Source organism: Cygnus atratus, chromosome 10 (genome assembly GCF_013377495.2).
Source record: "Cygnus atratus isolate AKBS03 ecotype Queensland, Australia chromosome 10, CAtr_DNAZoo_HiC_assembly, whole genome shotgun sequence".
Taxonomy (NCBI): Eukaryota; Metazoa; Chordata; class Aves; order Anseriformes; family Anatidae; genus Cygnus; species Cygnus atratus.
In genome coordinates this window covers 21,737,621-21,753,953 of record NC_066371.1, presented here as the reverse complement: position 1 = coordinate 21,753,953, position 16,333 = coordinate 21,737,621, and the positions used below count along the sequence as shown (strand labels likewise).

General features: G+C 35.0%; 1 protein-coding gene across 1 annotated transcript in view; it reads left to right on the top strand.

The window, feature by feature from the left end:
* The window catches only part of ERC2 (ELKS/RAB6-interacting/CAST family member 2), a 519,869-nt gene that overhangs the window by 364,187 nt on the left and 139,349 nt on the right, over window positions 1-16,333 (top strand). Inside the window, exon 15 of the mRNA XM_035558284.2 lies at window positions 5,723-5,870. Within this exon, the coding sequence (XP_035414177.1) occupies window positions 5,723-5,870 (148 nt within the window). The remainder of the gene's footprint in view (window positions 1-5,722; window positions 5,871-16,333) is intronic.

Here is a 16,333-nt window from a genome sequence, read left to right as displayed (position 1 = left end):
GGTCAAAAGAATCACTTCTGTCTTGCAATCTCTCTCTGTTCATCATACTTCCCAGTATGATGTTTGCCTCTTTCACAACACATCATTAATAAGGAGTTTCTCCTTAGTTTTCCAGACTGCTTCTTCCATTTGTCAAGACCTTTTTATTCCTGTCTTCATGGCACTTGAAGATCCTCCCAGTCTCAAATCTCGCTGAAATGTAGTAAGCATATTTTCTAGTCCATCACCCATGTACTTAATAAAAAAAAATCACACAGTGGAATTGCAAATTGTTTTACATGGAATCCTGCTTGCTTGAACAAATGAATTCTTGACTTTTAGAATGGGACTGTATCTTTCTGCTTTACTTTTGTGTTTTAGTATGAAATTACATGAATTATATTAAGATATTTGTGCAAGTTCCTTGGAACTTCTCACTGGAATCTTTAGTACCTTAAACCCTGATCTCACAGCAGCAACTATTACCATCAAGAGACTTTTATATTCACTTTTTATTGAGGAGACTAGCTAGAGTTTGCTGTAGAGAAGAACGCAGTAAGGCTTTGCTTAGGGAGAATTTTCATTTTTAGAGTTTTGCTTTTCCAGGGAAGAGTTCTCCCTTTCCTTCTTGTATTGAACACCCAAATTATAGTGGAGCATATTTAGATGGGGAATCCAGAGAATGTAAGTCAAAGGAAAACGTACAGATTAATTACCAATGCAGAGCAAATGCTGTTTGATTTAACATGGATTTTATTAATCTGAGAATTTACCTAATTTTACCATGTTCAGTTAGAGTGATTTTTCTTGGTGTTAAAAGTACTATCCTGGTATTTGTATAACAAATTAGTTTGCCAGAAGAGAGATGAAAAACTGCTAATAGCAAAAAGGATTACTCTTTATAAATATTACTGTTTAAAAATGTCATTTAATTCAGTGCTTTAATAAATTATTTTAGAATGTATTTTATTACCATAATTTATTAAACAATAAGGAGACATTTTGGCTGCAAATAGTGATAACATCTCTATAGAACTGTATTTGGATAGTCATTTTTTTTCCCTGACACAGTAGATAATTAGGAATTATAAATTATGCTTACACTCTTAAGCATGCTAGCTGGAGAGCATATGAGACTGTATGTTGTTTTTGGTGCCAGTTCAACTCCTGATTTTAAAAAATTTTGGCACAGAAATGCATGATGATTTTCAGTTTCTAGCAGTAAAGTGGAAGTGTATTACTCACCTGAGAGATTTAGATGAAGACCTTGTCACCTGTTTACACTTTTGAATGAAGTTTGCTTCATGCTTATTACTGAGGAAGTCATTATTACCAGCTGTTTTGCTGGCATCTTAGCCTTGTTCCTAGAGGTCAGATAATCCTCTTTCAAATGTTTCCTGCAAAAATAGTAATATTGATTTTTTTAGTGGGATCACTGGGTAGCTAAGGTAAATTTCTTCTGTTCATCAGATTTCGTTCTTCTATAGTAAATCTCAAGGATGATGACAGGTAACACAGTAGCTTTCACACCCATGGGTAGACCTGTGTGTGATAGTAGTAAAAGAGGGATGATAATGTCAGGTCAGTCCTTACAGACTGCTTCATAAGTGCTTGGATCTCCATTTTTTCCATGCTAATGAGACATTATATTTTTTCAACCTATATCTTCCATAGGGGAACTCTACCAGGAACTCTGGTAGTAAGCTAGGCGATACAGAATTAAATGCTACTTCAGTTTGTTTATATGCCCTATTTATATGTTTATATTCTATGTTTATATGCCCTGTCACAACCTGTGCCTCTATTTTGTACTCTGTATATTAATAATACAAACTGCTGCATTTCTGTCTTCCCTCCATATTGAAGAATTTAATTACTAAAGATTTAAGCAACCAACACGCATCTATTGGTAAAATATACAGTTCAGTCCCACTCTGCTGAACTGTTAACCCAGATGCCTGGTTAAATGCCACTGGATTATATATTTGAGGTTATTACTGTTAAAATTATCCATGATAATAGACACAGATAATGTGCCAACATACTCCAGGAGTATGTCTGTGCAGACAGGTGCAAGCTTGCTTTGCCCACGCTCTGAGCAGGCTGTATGTGAGCCAGTCCCAGTCTGGAACCCATCAGCGTGTTGCATGGCACTATGCCCAAGTTAAAACGCTTTGTCTCTTAAATAAATGAGGCTTTACAGCTTCTGAACTGAAGCTGACTCACATTTAGGAGGCTTCAAGCGTATGGGCAGTGTGAGTTGGCATTCACCTGCCTGTGTACATGTATTCATCATTCCACATCGCAGTGGAAGAACTTAAGTACAAATCCCCATTCTTGTGTTCTTGTGCAATCTTCTCCAAACATTTGTGGTTTTATGGCCTCTGAGCTCCACATGCATTTACTGTAAAGATAAGAATTAAAATATAATGATAATAATACTACAAAGTTATGGAGGGCTTATTCAAATGTCCGTATGTGCTGAGGGTTGGATTCAAATCTTAGACCACCTCAGTGGAGCATTTACAGAGTTATTTATTTATTTATCAGGGCAGCTACTTCACATGGTTATGAATCATTATTTCCTGCAAGTGTTTGGTATGAATTGTTGTTTTGTAGAATTAAGTGTTTGGTTACATAGAAGTAAACTGCAATATTTTGCAAAGGGAAAAGTAGTTGCATGCTCTTTGGGAATTATCCCATCAACCACAAGGCAATTGAGAAGAAAGATTTTGTTATGTTTCAAAAAAATACTGTCTTAGAAAAATATTGTCGTTATTTCTGCTTGGCTTTCATAACCCCTCAATGCCATTGGTTGAGAAGAAGCACACCAGGGTCTCCAAAAGCTTATGTCTTTGGGAGCTGCAGAATCCAGAGTACAGATTCTTCAGAGTAGACTGTCTTACTCTTCTCTTCCATGGAAGGTTTTAACTCATCTGCTCCTTTAAAGCAGGGCTAGCATTGACAGAAGAGTTGCATAGTGTTGCACACTTGCACTGTTTTGATTACAAGAACATATGGCTATTTTGGCCAGCGATACAAAAAAGATGGATCTGAGTGCATCACATTATCAGATATTGAAATGATAGCAAATGCATCAGTAGTTCTGACTCTTCTTTCTCACTAGTCAGGTTTTTGTTTTCAAAGCCAGTTTCTGAAATAGTCTAAACTTTGGAGAAGTAAAAATTCAGTACACCTTCATTTAGTTTTCAAGCTGATTTAGAAATTTTATTCTGTTTGTGGCGTTTTACAGCAGGACTAAAATTGGTGTTACACAATTAAATAAATATCATTAGAAGCCTCATAGATGGCAAGTATTTACCAGGAAATTTGCTTATTAGATAAGCAGGCATTTCTACATAATTTAGGATTGATCTGTGGATAACTTACAAACCTTGGATTTTCTGTGATGTAACTTTTTTTTTACTTATTTTCATCGTTAAGTGTGTTGGGTTTGTAATGGTTCTATCAATATTTATCTTCAGATATTAAAAAGGTATATCTTGAGACTGATAATTATGAAATAAACCAATTTTTATTTTGCAGTTTACTTTATCAGAGGTACCTACTTTACAGCAATAATTACCATGAATTAAAGATTAGGACTTAGTCCCACTAGTGTTAATTGCAGAAACGACAAATCTTAGTTTTACGCATCCAGAAAACCAGAAGAATGCTGTGAAAAAACTTTTTTTTAAAAAAAAAGACGTTCCGAACAGCAATAAAATCGTTGTTTGATGCAAGATTAAAATACATAAATAAATAAACTGTTTGTTGATGCAAACTGTTAGAGCACTGTCAAAACATCTGAATAATCTTTATTTGTGATTTTAATATGTACTAAATATGTGCTGTCTCTTTGGCTTTAAAGTCACAGAAAACCTATTGCCAACCCCCTTCTGTCAGAGAGCTTATGTTATAATTACTACCACCACCACCACCCCCAAAAAAAGCATCTTCTGAGGCTGGGCACATTTCTAAAACAGAAGAGTAGAGACGTTTTTATATAAAATACTGCAGAGAAAAAAGTTAATTTGTTGTATTTTTCTTTCTGTTTGAGCCAGATGCTAAGAAGAGGGCATTTTTAGATTTTATACAGTGCATAAATTCTCTGCTTCTTGTACGAGGAGAGGAATAGTTGAGAACAGTAGCGAATCAGTTTTCTTTTATTTCAGTGCATTAAAAATTAAGATTTTAATGAAAATATTATGGAATTGACATCTTATTTGAGCACAAAACATGAAAAATATTACAGTGTGGTACAAATAACCATGCAGCATGTTTTATTTGTTATTTTGAGGCTTTTTGGAAACAATATACCTACATTTAATTTCAGATTAGCATTATAGACTTATGACTCCATCTTTTTTTTTCTTTAATACCTTATTCTTTATTTAGACTAATAAATAGCTATTATTTAAATCAAAACTGTTGGAGACTCATGGCATCCACTTTTAAACATCATTTAACTGTGATTAGAATGAAGAAGACAGAATAATAAATGAGAGTATTTAAGTGTATGAATAAAATGCAACTGTTTATCTAAAATTGATCCGTGTCTCATAACTTTGAGAGTAAAATAGATGGGTTGTTTTCCTTTGACTCCATCAGAAATATTGTCTTTTAAATATTTACATTAATACATTAGGAACTTTGAAATAAAAGTGAAATAGCTTTCTTGACATTGTTGCTGGCAAGCAGAAGGAGTGCGAGAATTCCAAAGTTTTAGCTCACCTTGGCTATATGAAGTTCATGAGCCATATTCATACATTTATTAGCAGTTGGAGCCTAAGGTTAATTTATGGCTCATTTATCCGTGTTTATTTTTTAATGATTGATCTTATGTAGTTCTTGAAAAAGGCATAGGCCATAACATATTATGTAGTAAAACCTATTAAGTATTATGTGCTTTTTCTTGGCTGATAAGTCATAGTCTGTCATTGAATACATTGCAGAAAGTGAGTATATTTCATTTATTTGAGAAAATAAGGGACAGATTATGTCATTACCAACATGAGCATTTTAGAGTATAAGAAATAGTAAGATACTCCAAGATCTGTGCTTCCAAGCAGCATGTTGTAAAAATTACTTCTGTCATATGTCCTCACAAACTATTTACGATGTGACCCTGCTAGCTTCTATGTAATTCTATATGTTTCTGAGTGCTGTAAGTTTCTGTTTGCTCTATGGTGACTGAGGTCAAAATTCCAAAGGAAAAGATTCTTTGTGAACTGTTAGATCAAGGAACTGTTTTTCTAGATGTTATATTTACTTCTAGAATTATAGTTTCATGGTGACACAATGAATAACCATAAATTCATAGGAAAACATTTATGTAAATGTGAGGAAGATATCCAGGGATTTCTGTACTGAGGCCTCTAGGGTACTGAATATACAAGACAAAATAAAAATAAGCTTTATTTATATCACTTTCCTTTTTATGATTCAGTCTTTATGATTGGAATAATTCATAAGATTTATGTGGGATATTCTATAATTCAGGAACGTAAATTAAAAAAAAAATAATACCAAAAATTTTTAAGAACAAGTTAATTCACAGAAATATTAATTATCATGTTATAGTAAGGATAAACACTAAGATAAATGTTTTAAGAAATATTTGCTATTTAAAGAGTGTTCAGAAATTACTTGATTGTTTTTCCATTGGTTAAAAGAAACATCTCACTTAGCATTTTTGTTCTATTTTATTAAGAATATAAAAATTTTTATTTTATTTTATCAGACAGGAAGCCCTGCTTGCTGCAATTAGTGAAAAAGATGCAAACATTGCCTTGCTTGAACTGTCCGCTTCAAAGAAAAAGAAGACTCAAGAGGAAGTAATGGCTCTTAAAAGAGAGAAGGACAGATTAGTGCATCAGTTAAAACAGCAGGTGGGTAGACATTTATTTGCATACTTTTATGGCAACTGAAAATTGGCATTATTTTCATTTGTTCTATTTTATTCTAATCTTGTATTGAAAGTCTTCAAGCCAGGTCTGACATGTGACAGCAGTTGTGAAAGGTAGGAGGTGTTCCATGTAAATGTTTCAGTATTGCTTCTCTTTGGTTGCTAAGTATTTAGCTGCATGTTTGGCTCATCTTATACGCAGCCCAGTACACTTCCTGTTTTCCCTTCTCATATAGCTTCCAACTGTCATCATTATGTGTGACAGAGGAGAGCAGATGCTCTTCACAGTAAAGCGCGATCTGTCCCCTGTTGACTCTTTCTAACCTTTTTTCTGCTCAGTTATTTGCTTATCTCTTGTAAAATAGTTGTGTTTTCAGAAGGCTTCTGGCTTTCTGAGAGATTATCTGGAAATCATGGTTATCCTTAAAATAAATTCCAGAAGAAGTAAAAATCCCCCGTCTTTAATGCTGTAAGTCATTTGAGGTTTTAATAAAAAATCATGAAGTTACACACTCTAGACACGAGCAAATTTAATTTGTGTTCTGTTTTATTAATGAAGAAAATAACCGTACTAGACGCAGTAAACATGTAAAACACAGGACGTGCATCTCTTATCTGTCTAATTAAATGTTTAAAACTGCACCATGTGCAGTGGCTACTTCCCCTGTTTTTTAAAAACTAATACTCATTGCCAGTAGAGGTACTGTAGGTACAGTAGGACAAGCAACAGGACAAAGGATGTTCAGATGAGATGCCCTAGGTACTAAAGACCTGTTTTGTGTGTTGTGAATGTTGTTAAACACCTTTTCTCTTTCAGAATATGTGAAAAGGGTGAGAAATATGTTTTAAGAACTTTTCTAAAGGTTTTGTATTGGTTGTTTTCCTTTGTGTGACATTAGAGAATGTATTGCTTGAGGAGGAGGAGAGAATACCATCAGCAAAATCATTCTGGTTTCCTTAGCCTCTCAAGTTAACCACACTGCTGTCAGGCAGCATGCCACTTCACAAATGAGCATGCCACATTAATAATGTATAGTCATAATAACGTATAGTTGACTGCATAGTCAATGTTATGATCCTTTCTGAATCATATATTACATCCTGTAGAACTTCATGGACTCAGTAACAGAAAGTCAGGGAAAACCCTTCCTGCTACGCTAACTTCTCAATATCTCTGACATCATACCTATAATCATTGTAGCTTTTTCCCACAGGTCTATAAAAATAGGAAACAGCCCTTGAGCATGAATTTATCATCCCCTTATGATACCGACTTCATTACAGACATTTCAGCCAAGTACCTATGTTTCAGCCATGATGCATTTATGTCACAGATCAGTCAGCTGTCCAGGAGATATTTCATCAGTTTAGCAGAAGATGTTGGATTTCAAATAACTTCATTACTGATGAGTAAGCAAATATTCCATTTTGCCATTTTCCATGATACCTGTCAGATATTTTTTTAAATGTTCATGAGATATGTGGGAAGACTCTGTGTCGCTATTTTACTTTTAAAAAAAAAAACTTTACGGTATTGCTGAGAAGTGTTCATAACATTCATGACTTTCTTTGACCAAAGTATAGGAATTGCAGAAGAGGATTGCTAGAGAGGCATTGTGTTGGATAACTTCAGTTAGAATTGTAACCAAATACTTCAAATACCTCCATTATTTATAGTGATAAAGATCTTCAGTAAAGCTGTTTAACTAGATTAAATTGATGCCAAAATAATCTCTTTTTATCTCAGACACCACACATGCAAAAAAAAAAAAAATCAGGAGAAGAAGAGAGACATCAGAAACAGGAACAGGAATGTGGTTTAACTAGGTCACCGCTTTATTACACTTAAGAATTATCTGATAATAGAGGTTGTAGAGATCATTCATACTTCTTTAATCCCTTTGGGGAGAACCACTGTCAAGCCCCACAGATTTCACATGTGCATCCAAGAACAAGGCTTCCTCCTTGCTATAACTGTGCTGTGGGGAAAAGTGGCAGATTTCATGCTGTGTGATATATCCACCCTATTTCTCAGTGAAGTTTCTTTGAGAGATGGCATTTCCTAGTCTATTTCTGATTCTCTTTTGTTAAAGAACTAGAACTCTAGTGAATGATCAACTGCCAGATTAAACTTTTTTTTTTTTAATGGCTTTATTTGTCCCCTCACCTATTTCCAAAGCTGTTGTACTACTGAAAGAAAAATGGAAAAAAACACAGAAAACCCTACCCTTTTCCAGCCCGTTGTGGTCATGGGAGATATTTATAATTATTAGGAGATGACTCACTAGATAACCCTAAACATAAGGCCCTCAAATCTACACCTGTTCTAAACTCTAGGGGGAACTTTTGCTTAGAGAGGCCAAGTAAAATGGTGGGTAGTGAAAAAAAAATCTATATTCCCTTCCTGTATATCCATAATACCAAATGCATTTGTGATGAATCTACCTATCCAGTCAAGCAGGAAGCTATCTATTCATATGTACAGGAGGCTGAGAATTTATCAAGGCAGCAGGGCAAAGGATAAAAAATGCAGACCTCAAAGAATCCAAGGAATTTCTCTTAAGTTTCTCCTTTTCATGTTGCTCCTCACAAAAGTTCTCTGTCTTTCAATTAGTGAAGGTAAACCTAGGCTGCATATGAAGCATTGTGGCTAAAAGTCTTGTTAGCAAAGCTGCAGTAAGAGTAGGATTTTCCTCTTCCACAAAGGCATCAGCTGATAAGAGTTGCAGACAGACTACTTCTTTCCTCCTTCAAATTTCTTTAGTATCTGCAGTTCATACATTTATTCTGATATTTACTACAGAAAATCCCATTTTTGATTTGCACATCAAATAATGAATCTCCTGAACATAAAAAAAAATACTGATATATCTGTTACATGTTGCTCCAAAATTGCTACTCTTCCAGGTGCATCAGTTTTAACATACTTCATTAAATGTAAGAATATTTTCTACCTTGTTTCAGGAGAAAGATGTTTTTCTCTATCTGTTTTGCTGTCTTAATTTTACAATCCTGTGCAACTTCTTTCTAATGTTTTCAAAATTTTGCTGAGATGAGTTCTCTTCAGAACCAGACTTCCACTTCACTGCTGTATTAGAGTTAAAACAGAACAGCAGTTGTTACAGTGGCAAGCAGCAGCTAATACAGATTGTCTTAAATCATGTAGACAAGCTATTGGGAAATCACTTTTAATTATTTTAGAGTGCTAACTTAAGTTAGAAATTTGCTTGTAACATAATGTCACCCTGAGTGGAAATATACACACACAGTTGTGGATGTCAATAAAACTCCTATTGAAGAAATGTGCTAGAGTTTCTTTAGAAAATCTTGTAACATTTTCCTTTCTATACTACAAAATTAATTTCGTCATGCTGCAATTGACATTCTAATTGCATCTTCTGTCATCTTTATGTCCTGCATCTCTCCCAAGAATATCTTGTTTTTCAAGGAATTGCAATTTTAGCAAAGAAGCGATAATTTGAAATTAAGTTTCAGTGAGGATCATCTTTACCTTTTGAAATAGAAAATATTACTTCAATCAAGTTTTACTTCATGATCTTTATAGACTGGTGAATCACTTTGGCCTAAATAGGTGGAAACATCAACCTTCCTGCTGCATCATCATGTATCTGACAGTTTGGTTAATTTTATTCTTTTCTTTGCAATTTGGGGAGTTTTCTTCTGTCTTAGAAACTCTTTTGACTCTGTTTCTGCTGCTGTCTCTTTCAGTGGCATCCCAGACTTTGTCACATACTTGATAAACTCCAAATCCTTAAGTCTAGACATTTCAAATGATACTGTAGTGTGAATCATTACAAGGGATAATATCTAGAAATGCTCCGAGTCTTAGGAGTTTGTTGTTGAAGGGATGACCTCAGTGTGTCTTTAGAAACTCCATGGTAGTATCACTGTAGCCTGGAAACTCCTCTGCTGTTGATGTGCAGAAGTACAGAAGACCTTTTTCTGAAAGAGCTCCGAAGACTGTTTCATGAGAGAGGGGGAAGGAGAGGTGTGTTTGAGACTTTTATCAGAATCCAAGATTTCTTATTGTGTATGTGAAATGCCCAGGAATGTCTTCTTTGAGGAGTGAAAAAAGAATATTATGTTGATGAAAGTAAGTTTCCTGGAGTCAGATTTTTTTTTCAGACAAAAAATGTGAATAATTCTCAATGCTTCTGTGTGCAGGAGAGAGCCAAGCACCTCTCTTTCACTTAACACTGATGAGGAAGTTGGAATTATTATACTGTGTATCATTTATAGGTGCTCACCTAGAAGGAGCATCAAAGTGTTTGCAAATTTGTCTACTGCTACTCAGAAAGCTGTACAAGAGCTGTGGTGAATCCCACCACGTTAGGACATTGTAGGCATCAAAACTTACATATTTAACGAGATAGGGCACAGTATGCAGTAGATGTCTTGAAGATTCAATTCTATTAAACACAGTGGAGTAACCCAAAGTATTGAGGTTCCTCACAGAATTTTATTGTTATTGGATTAAAGCCAGAAAAACAGATTCTGTTGCTGCCCTATAATACGTCACAGCCTTTCTCTGAGACTGAATCACCTAAATGCAAATTTATTTGTATTTACCACAGCCTTGTACAGTGATGAACTTCTCTAATCACTCTGTTGTATTAGCATCACCCTCCTGGTGTATTTTGTGTTTCATCTGGAAGCTTCTTGTTTCTATAGGGTGGCTTCAGGAAAATATTAAAATTATGCCACAGGCAATGCGTATGAAAACTTCTGTGTGAAGAATAAAAGTACCAAGTGTTATTCAATATCTATGAACAACAGGCTATTGTCTGAACAGGCACCATTCTGTCAAGGACACAAAAATACAGTGTACTGCCTCTTTAGGCATGAATATTCATCGTAGTCTATCCATGACATAAAGTTGATGTTGGTTCATGTCCTTAATTTGTAATGTTTTCTTACAGACAGTGAAATCAGTTATTACTCAGTTTGGAGGCAAATTATTTCCTGAAAAAAAAAAAGAAAAAAGAAAAAAAGAAAAAAAAAAGACAATATCTGCATCCTTATCTTTTTAATCAATCAATTATTTTGTAGTCATAAAACATTCTGGGGAACATTTATATCCATTTCTAATTCTTTAATAGTTTGATTCTATAAGTGTGTTTTTCTCTGTGTTCAACGTCATTTATTTATTTATTTTCCACATTGATAAGTGTACTGATTTTGATCACTCGACAGTGCCTGAAGACTGACAGTGGACATCCTAATATCAATCCAAACTAAAATAGAATAAAACCAGAAATAGAATGTGTTCAAAAAAGGAAGTTTTAAAAAATATATATCAATTGCAAATTTCAAATATTTTCCTCTTTTTAAATAGTTTTTGACTTAAAAAATGCTCTTAGTACCAGATATGCAGTTGAATGCCTTTCTTCACTAGCAATGGCAGTTGATGTTAGAATATTATTTTTTCTATTCTAATTTTTCTGGCCTTCGACGTGTTCAAGCAGATTGTAAACTACAAGAAAATGATTTTGATGTGATAGGTAATCTTCACAATTAAAAATTAAAAGAAGCATCTTAAAAAAATGAGACATACTGCCTTTATAAGGGAATGAGAACATAACAGATGGATTTACTTCAAATTTAAGACTACAGATGTATAGATATGAAAGACCAAAATATTATTTATGTGGATAAATTGAGCATTCTTGTCGTGGATTATGGCTGTGTGAGTTTAAGAAAGACTCGTTACTTCTAAGGTGGAAGAAATTCATTGGTTTTATCTCAAATACTGGCTTACTTTTACAAGTTTCTTCACAATATAATTTGATAACCTAAAAAACTTATTGTAGCACAGTGTATCCACCTGTAAAACTACTAGTTTTAAAACTACTGACCTCTGTGATGCAAAACATTCACATAAAAGGTGAAGCAAAGTAATACACTCACAGGAAAACGGAACCACTGGAATTGATTCATACACCAAATACTGTATTTAGAGAGCCATAGAAATTTTTAGTAGGTTTAAAAGATCTTTCAGAAATACAGTTTTAAACAAGATAACCACAAGGGCTTGGCTGAGTTATTACACAGTATCTATAATCACCCTGTCCAAGATTCCTTTGGAGAATTTTGAGACAGCTATTTTTAGAGAAATTTGGGTAGTGATGCAATCCTTCATGAAATAATTAGCTTAAAGTACATTTTTAGAACATCTCAAGAGATTTTGGTAGGAGCATAATATGCTGCTATGTTACTGATTCATTCTGAACTTGGATGCTGCAAGGAAATTTCCCAGTTGCCTCTTTTCAGTTTTGGGATATAGAGCCAAAAATTTAAGTGGAGTTTGCCAAAATGCAAGGTCTTCTAACTCCTTGAGAGCATTTTATTTTTCTTCTCAAAACATGAAATTAGAATCCATTCCAGCATTTTCAAGACTGCAGGTGTACAGAATATTCTGGCCAGAGGCAAAGCTGGTGTTTGGCAGTGTTCTCTAGTCTATTAGTTCACTACTCTATATTTCATCACATGAACGTATTGCTAATGAAACAAAAACGGTGAGAAACAATCAAGGAATTTTAAAAATCCGTGTAACCACAGTTTCTCAACAAATTAACCACTAGCAATATTTCCTCATGCATGCAATACATCGAAGTATTTCTTACTAATTAACATGCAAATATTTCAAAGAAAGCTTTCAACAGCAAAAGAGAAAAATGGAATTGAAAGCAGCATGTTGCATTACATATACTGTTCTGGTTAAGTACATTAGAAATAGTGCTAATGTGATATTGTGGTGGTGACATCAAGCACTCAAGAATAACCAAATTCTCCAAGTTACATTACCCTGTTAGAGCAATTTAGAGTGATGTGTTGCATTGTGTATTTTATAGTATTAAAATTGTTTTTATAGTACATTGTAAGAAAAAAGAATAGGATTAGATGTTGCAATTGTGATTATTCTGGCTGCTCAAAATATTTAAGCCCTCTAATGTTTAACAACTTTGGGAACAAACAAGTCTTGCAATGGTTTCTTACAGTGTCTGTAGACGTCACCATCTGTAGACCTCCTGATCTGTGGCACTGTTCAGGTTTTGAGTCAGTTCCAATCACTATTGCTTCTGTTTCTGATGTCAGACTGTTTTTTTTTTGTTGTTGTTTGTTTGTTTTTTAATTTCTGAATGTCACAGGTGGAAATGCTTTAGGAGTGCAGAATACTACTTTTATTACCACTACTACTTTTTTTGCTGCTGCTACTATTATTATTATTTTGGGGGGTTCTGTTGGATGAAAGGCTCGACAGGAGTCAGCAGTGCACGCTTGCAGCCCAGAAGACCCCAACTGCATCCTGGGTCAGAAGAGGTGTGACCAGCAGGTCAAGGGAGGTGATTGTCCCCCTATACTCTGCCCTTGTGAGACCCCACCTGGAATACTGCATCCAGGTCTGGGGTCTCCCTTACAAGAAAGATACGGACCTGTTGGAGCAAGTCCAGAGGCAGGCCACAAAGATGATCAGAGAGCTGGAGCACCTCTCCTATGAAGAAGGGCTGAGAGAACTGGGGCTGTTCAGCCTGGAGAAGAGAAGGCTCTGGGGAGACCTCATTGGGGCCTTTCAGTGCTTAAAGGGGTCTTATAAAAAGGGTGGAGAAGGACTCTTTACTCAGGTAGATAATGATAGGACAAGGGGGAATGGTCTTAAACTAACAGAGGATAGATTTAGATCAGACATTAGGATGAAATTCTTCACTGTAAGGTTGGTGAGGCACTGGAACAGGTTGCCAAAAAAAACTTGTGGATGCCCCATCCTTGGAGGTGTTCCAGACCAGGTTAGATGAGGCTCTTGGCAACCTGATCTAGTGGGTGGCATCCCTGCCTATGGCAGAGGGTTGGAGTTAGATGATCTTTAAGACCCCTTCCAACCCAAGCCATTCTATGATTCTATAATTGTTATTAAATACACAGCTCTTCAGAGGCAGATTTGTTGTACTGTTGAGTCTAATGTTACTTCACAGAAACATAGGATTTGTGTTTGAAGCCATTCATGTGGGTACTACAGACATATTTGACCACTGAGCCTTTGTTTCCCTCTTCTGTTTACTGTCATAATATTGGTCTTTGCCAAGCTTTGTCTGCACCTCACTGTGAACAGCAGAGTAGTCTGAGATCTTTAGTTGTAGTAGTTTTATGCTATGCAAGTTGTTTCATTTTGACAGGTAAGAGCAAATATTCAAATATTTTTTATATCGAATTTTCATATTAGGAAAATCAGATTTTTTTTTTCCCGATTCTCAATATGGCAAAATGTCTATTAATCTCTGACTTTTAATAATGTACAATTATATCAATGTGTTGAATTTTTTATTTATTTTTTATTGCATACAATGGAAGAAATGTAGTAATTTCAACTAGTTTTTGTATATGATACAAATGTACAAATGAGAAAGCTGGACTTGGTAATGAAATTGCAAAAATTACAACTGAAATGAACTATTCAGACCTTGAAGACAATTAGTGCTACTAACCATACAGTTGCAGTTTCAAAGGTCCTGCTTTGTTACTGAAATTTCTGATTGACGTCTGGTGTTAAATAATCACTATAGGGAAGTATCACAGAATCCAGAATGGTTGAGGTTGGAAAGGATCTCTGGAGATCATGTAGTCCAACCCCCCTGCCAAGCATGTTGCACAGGATTGCGTCCAGGCGGTTTTTGAATGTCTCCAAAGGAGACTCCAAAATCTCTCTGGGCAAGTATGTTTTCAATGGGTTATTTCCTGTTCTAAAACAACAACACCAAAACCAACCAAACAAAAAATCCCTCCAGCCAGAGAACCCTACCTTCTTATGTTGTTCTTCTGCATTTACTGGGACCTGGCGTGGGATGTCCTCAGGCAGCTGCTATTTCAGAGCCTTAATTATGCTTTTTAACCCACTTCTTTGTGTCTGTGTTCTTACATACTTTTATGTAATTACCAGGTTTAGTAGTAGGTCTCTGACAAATACTTTTAGCATGACTCTAGCCTACACGTTACTTAGTATGCTGTATTATTACAAGATATTTCCTGTGCTTCAAGCCATACTTTTAATTCACAAAACTTAAAAAGGCTTGAAAAACACAAACTCTAAATGCAGGGACCACTACAGAGAAGTCAGGAGAACCATGTTCAAATCAACATAACTTCAATTACAAGTGTGAAGAAAGCAGAAATTTGGTCTTAGTACATCATATAAGCATCTGCTTACGCCTGTTCTGTGTGCCAAGCATCTAATATCCCCGCTGCTGTTTGTGAGAAGGCTACTATCCTTCAGCTCATGAAGAGGGAGACTTATGTGCTCTGACTTCTTATCTTTCAGGATAAGATAAATCCTGTAATCTTGCAAAGCAGTAGGTCTAATTGTTGTTAATATCAGTTAAATAGTACTCTAATCAAAAAAAATGAAATATATGTAGAACTTTTATGCTCACATTCAACAACAAATTATCAGATCAAAGTCTTTGCCAAGATCTATATTGGAAACTGCTTTACACTTATTATTTCTCTCAGCTTTAAATAGATAGGTTGTTTTCATCGTGTTTGCTTCCAGGCAGATAAAGATAAGGGATTCTTTGCTTTTTGTCTTTTTCATGACCATTTATTTCTTCTATGCCACTCAGGCTTCATTTAGTCTAACGCTTTCTCCAGTGTTCTTTCTGTATCACATTGGTTTACTTCTGTTTTATGACATCCCTTAAGATACCTTCAGAAAAATAATTAAAGTAGATAATCTGCCAAACTTATTTGGTGTCACTTTTTGGAAAAAAACAATTGTTTTTGACTGTTTCTAGTCTTCCTGTATTTTTTGCTTCATTACAAACGAAATATTTAACAACATTTTTATCTCTGGTAATATTGCCTCACAGGAGTCAGAGCATCTAATTTGACCAACATTGTATTTCACCTAGGAGGAAGTGGTTGGATTTCCTGAAAACTTGGAAACTTTTTGGTACTGCTTCTGAAACTATTCTTTATACTGTGACTGGAGACAAACAGGGCCTAAAGGCAGACAGGGAGTGAGAAAAAGTGTTTTGTTTACATGCATGTCACAAGTGATAAGAATTGTAAGATTTTCATGTTAAACATCACATGAATTAGATTTACTATATGACTAGATATAGATGGGAAAAGGAAGAAAAAAAAGATCTTTTCTAGCATAAAAACATCACTGTTCTTTACTTCATATGCAATGGTTGTAGCATTAATGAGGTTAAAAAAAAAAAAAAAGGGAAAGGAGAAGAGTTAAGTAAGTAGCCAAACTTTTCTACAGTACACTGTCATGCATACTTTTAACCTGCATGCATTCTATCCCTCCCTTTCCACACACTATATCACGAAAAAAAACACCACACATGCTTATTAGCCCGTTTGGAATTTTAATAGGGGAAAAAATTAATTGTGTTCTAAAACTGAGGGGGGAAACAAAGCAGCAAA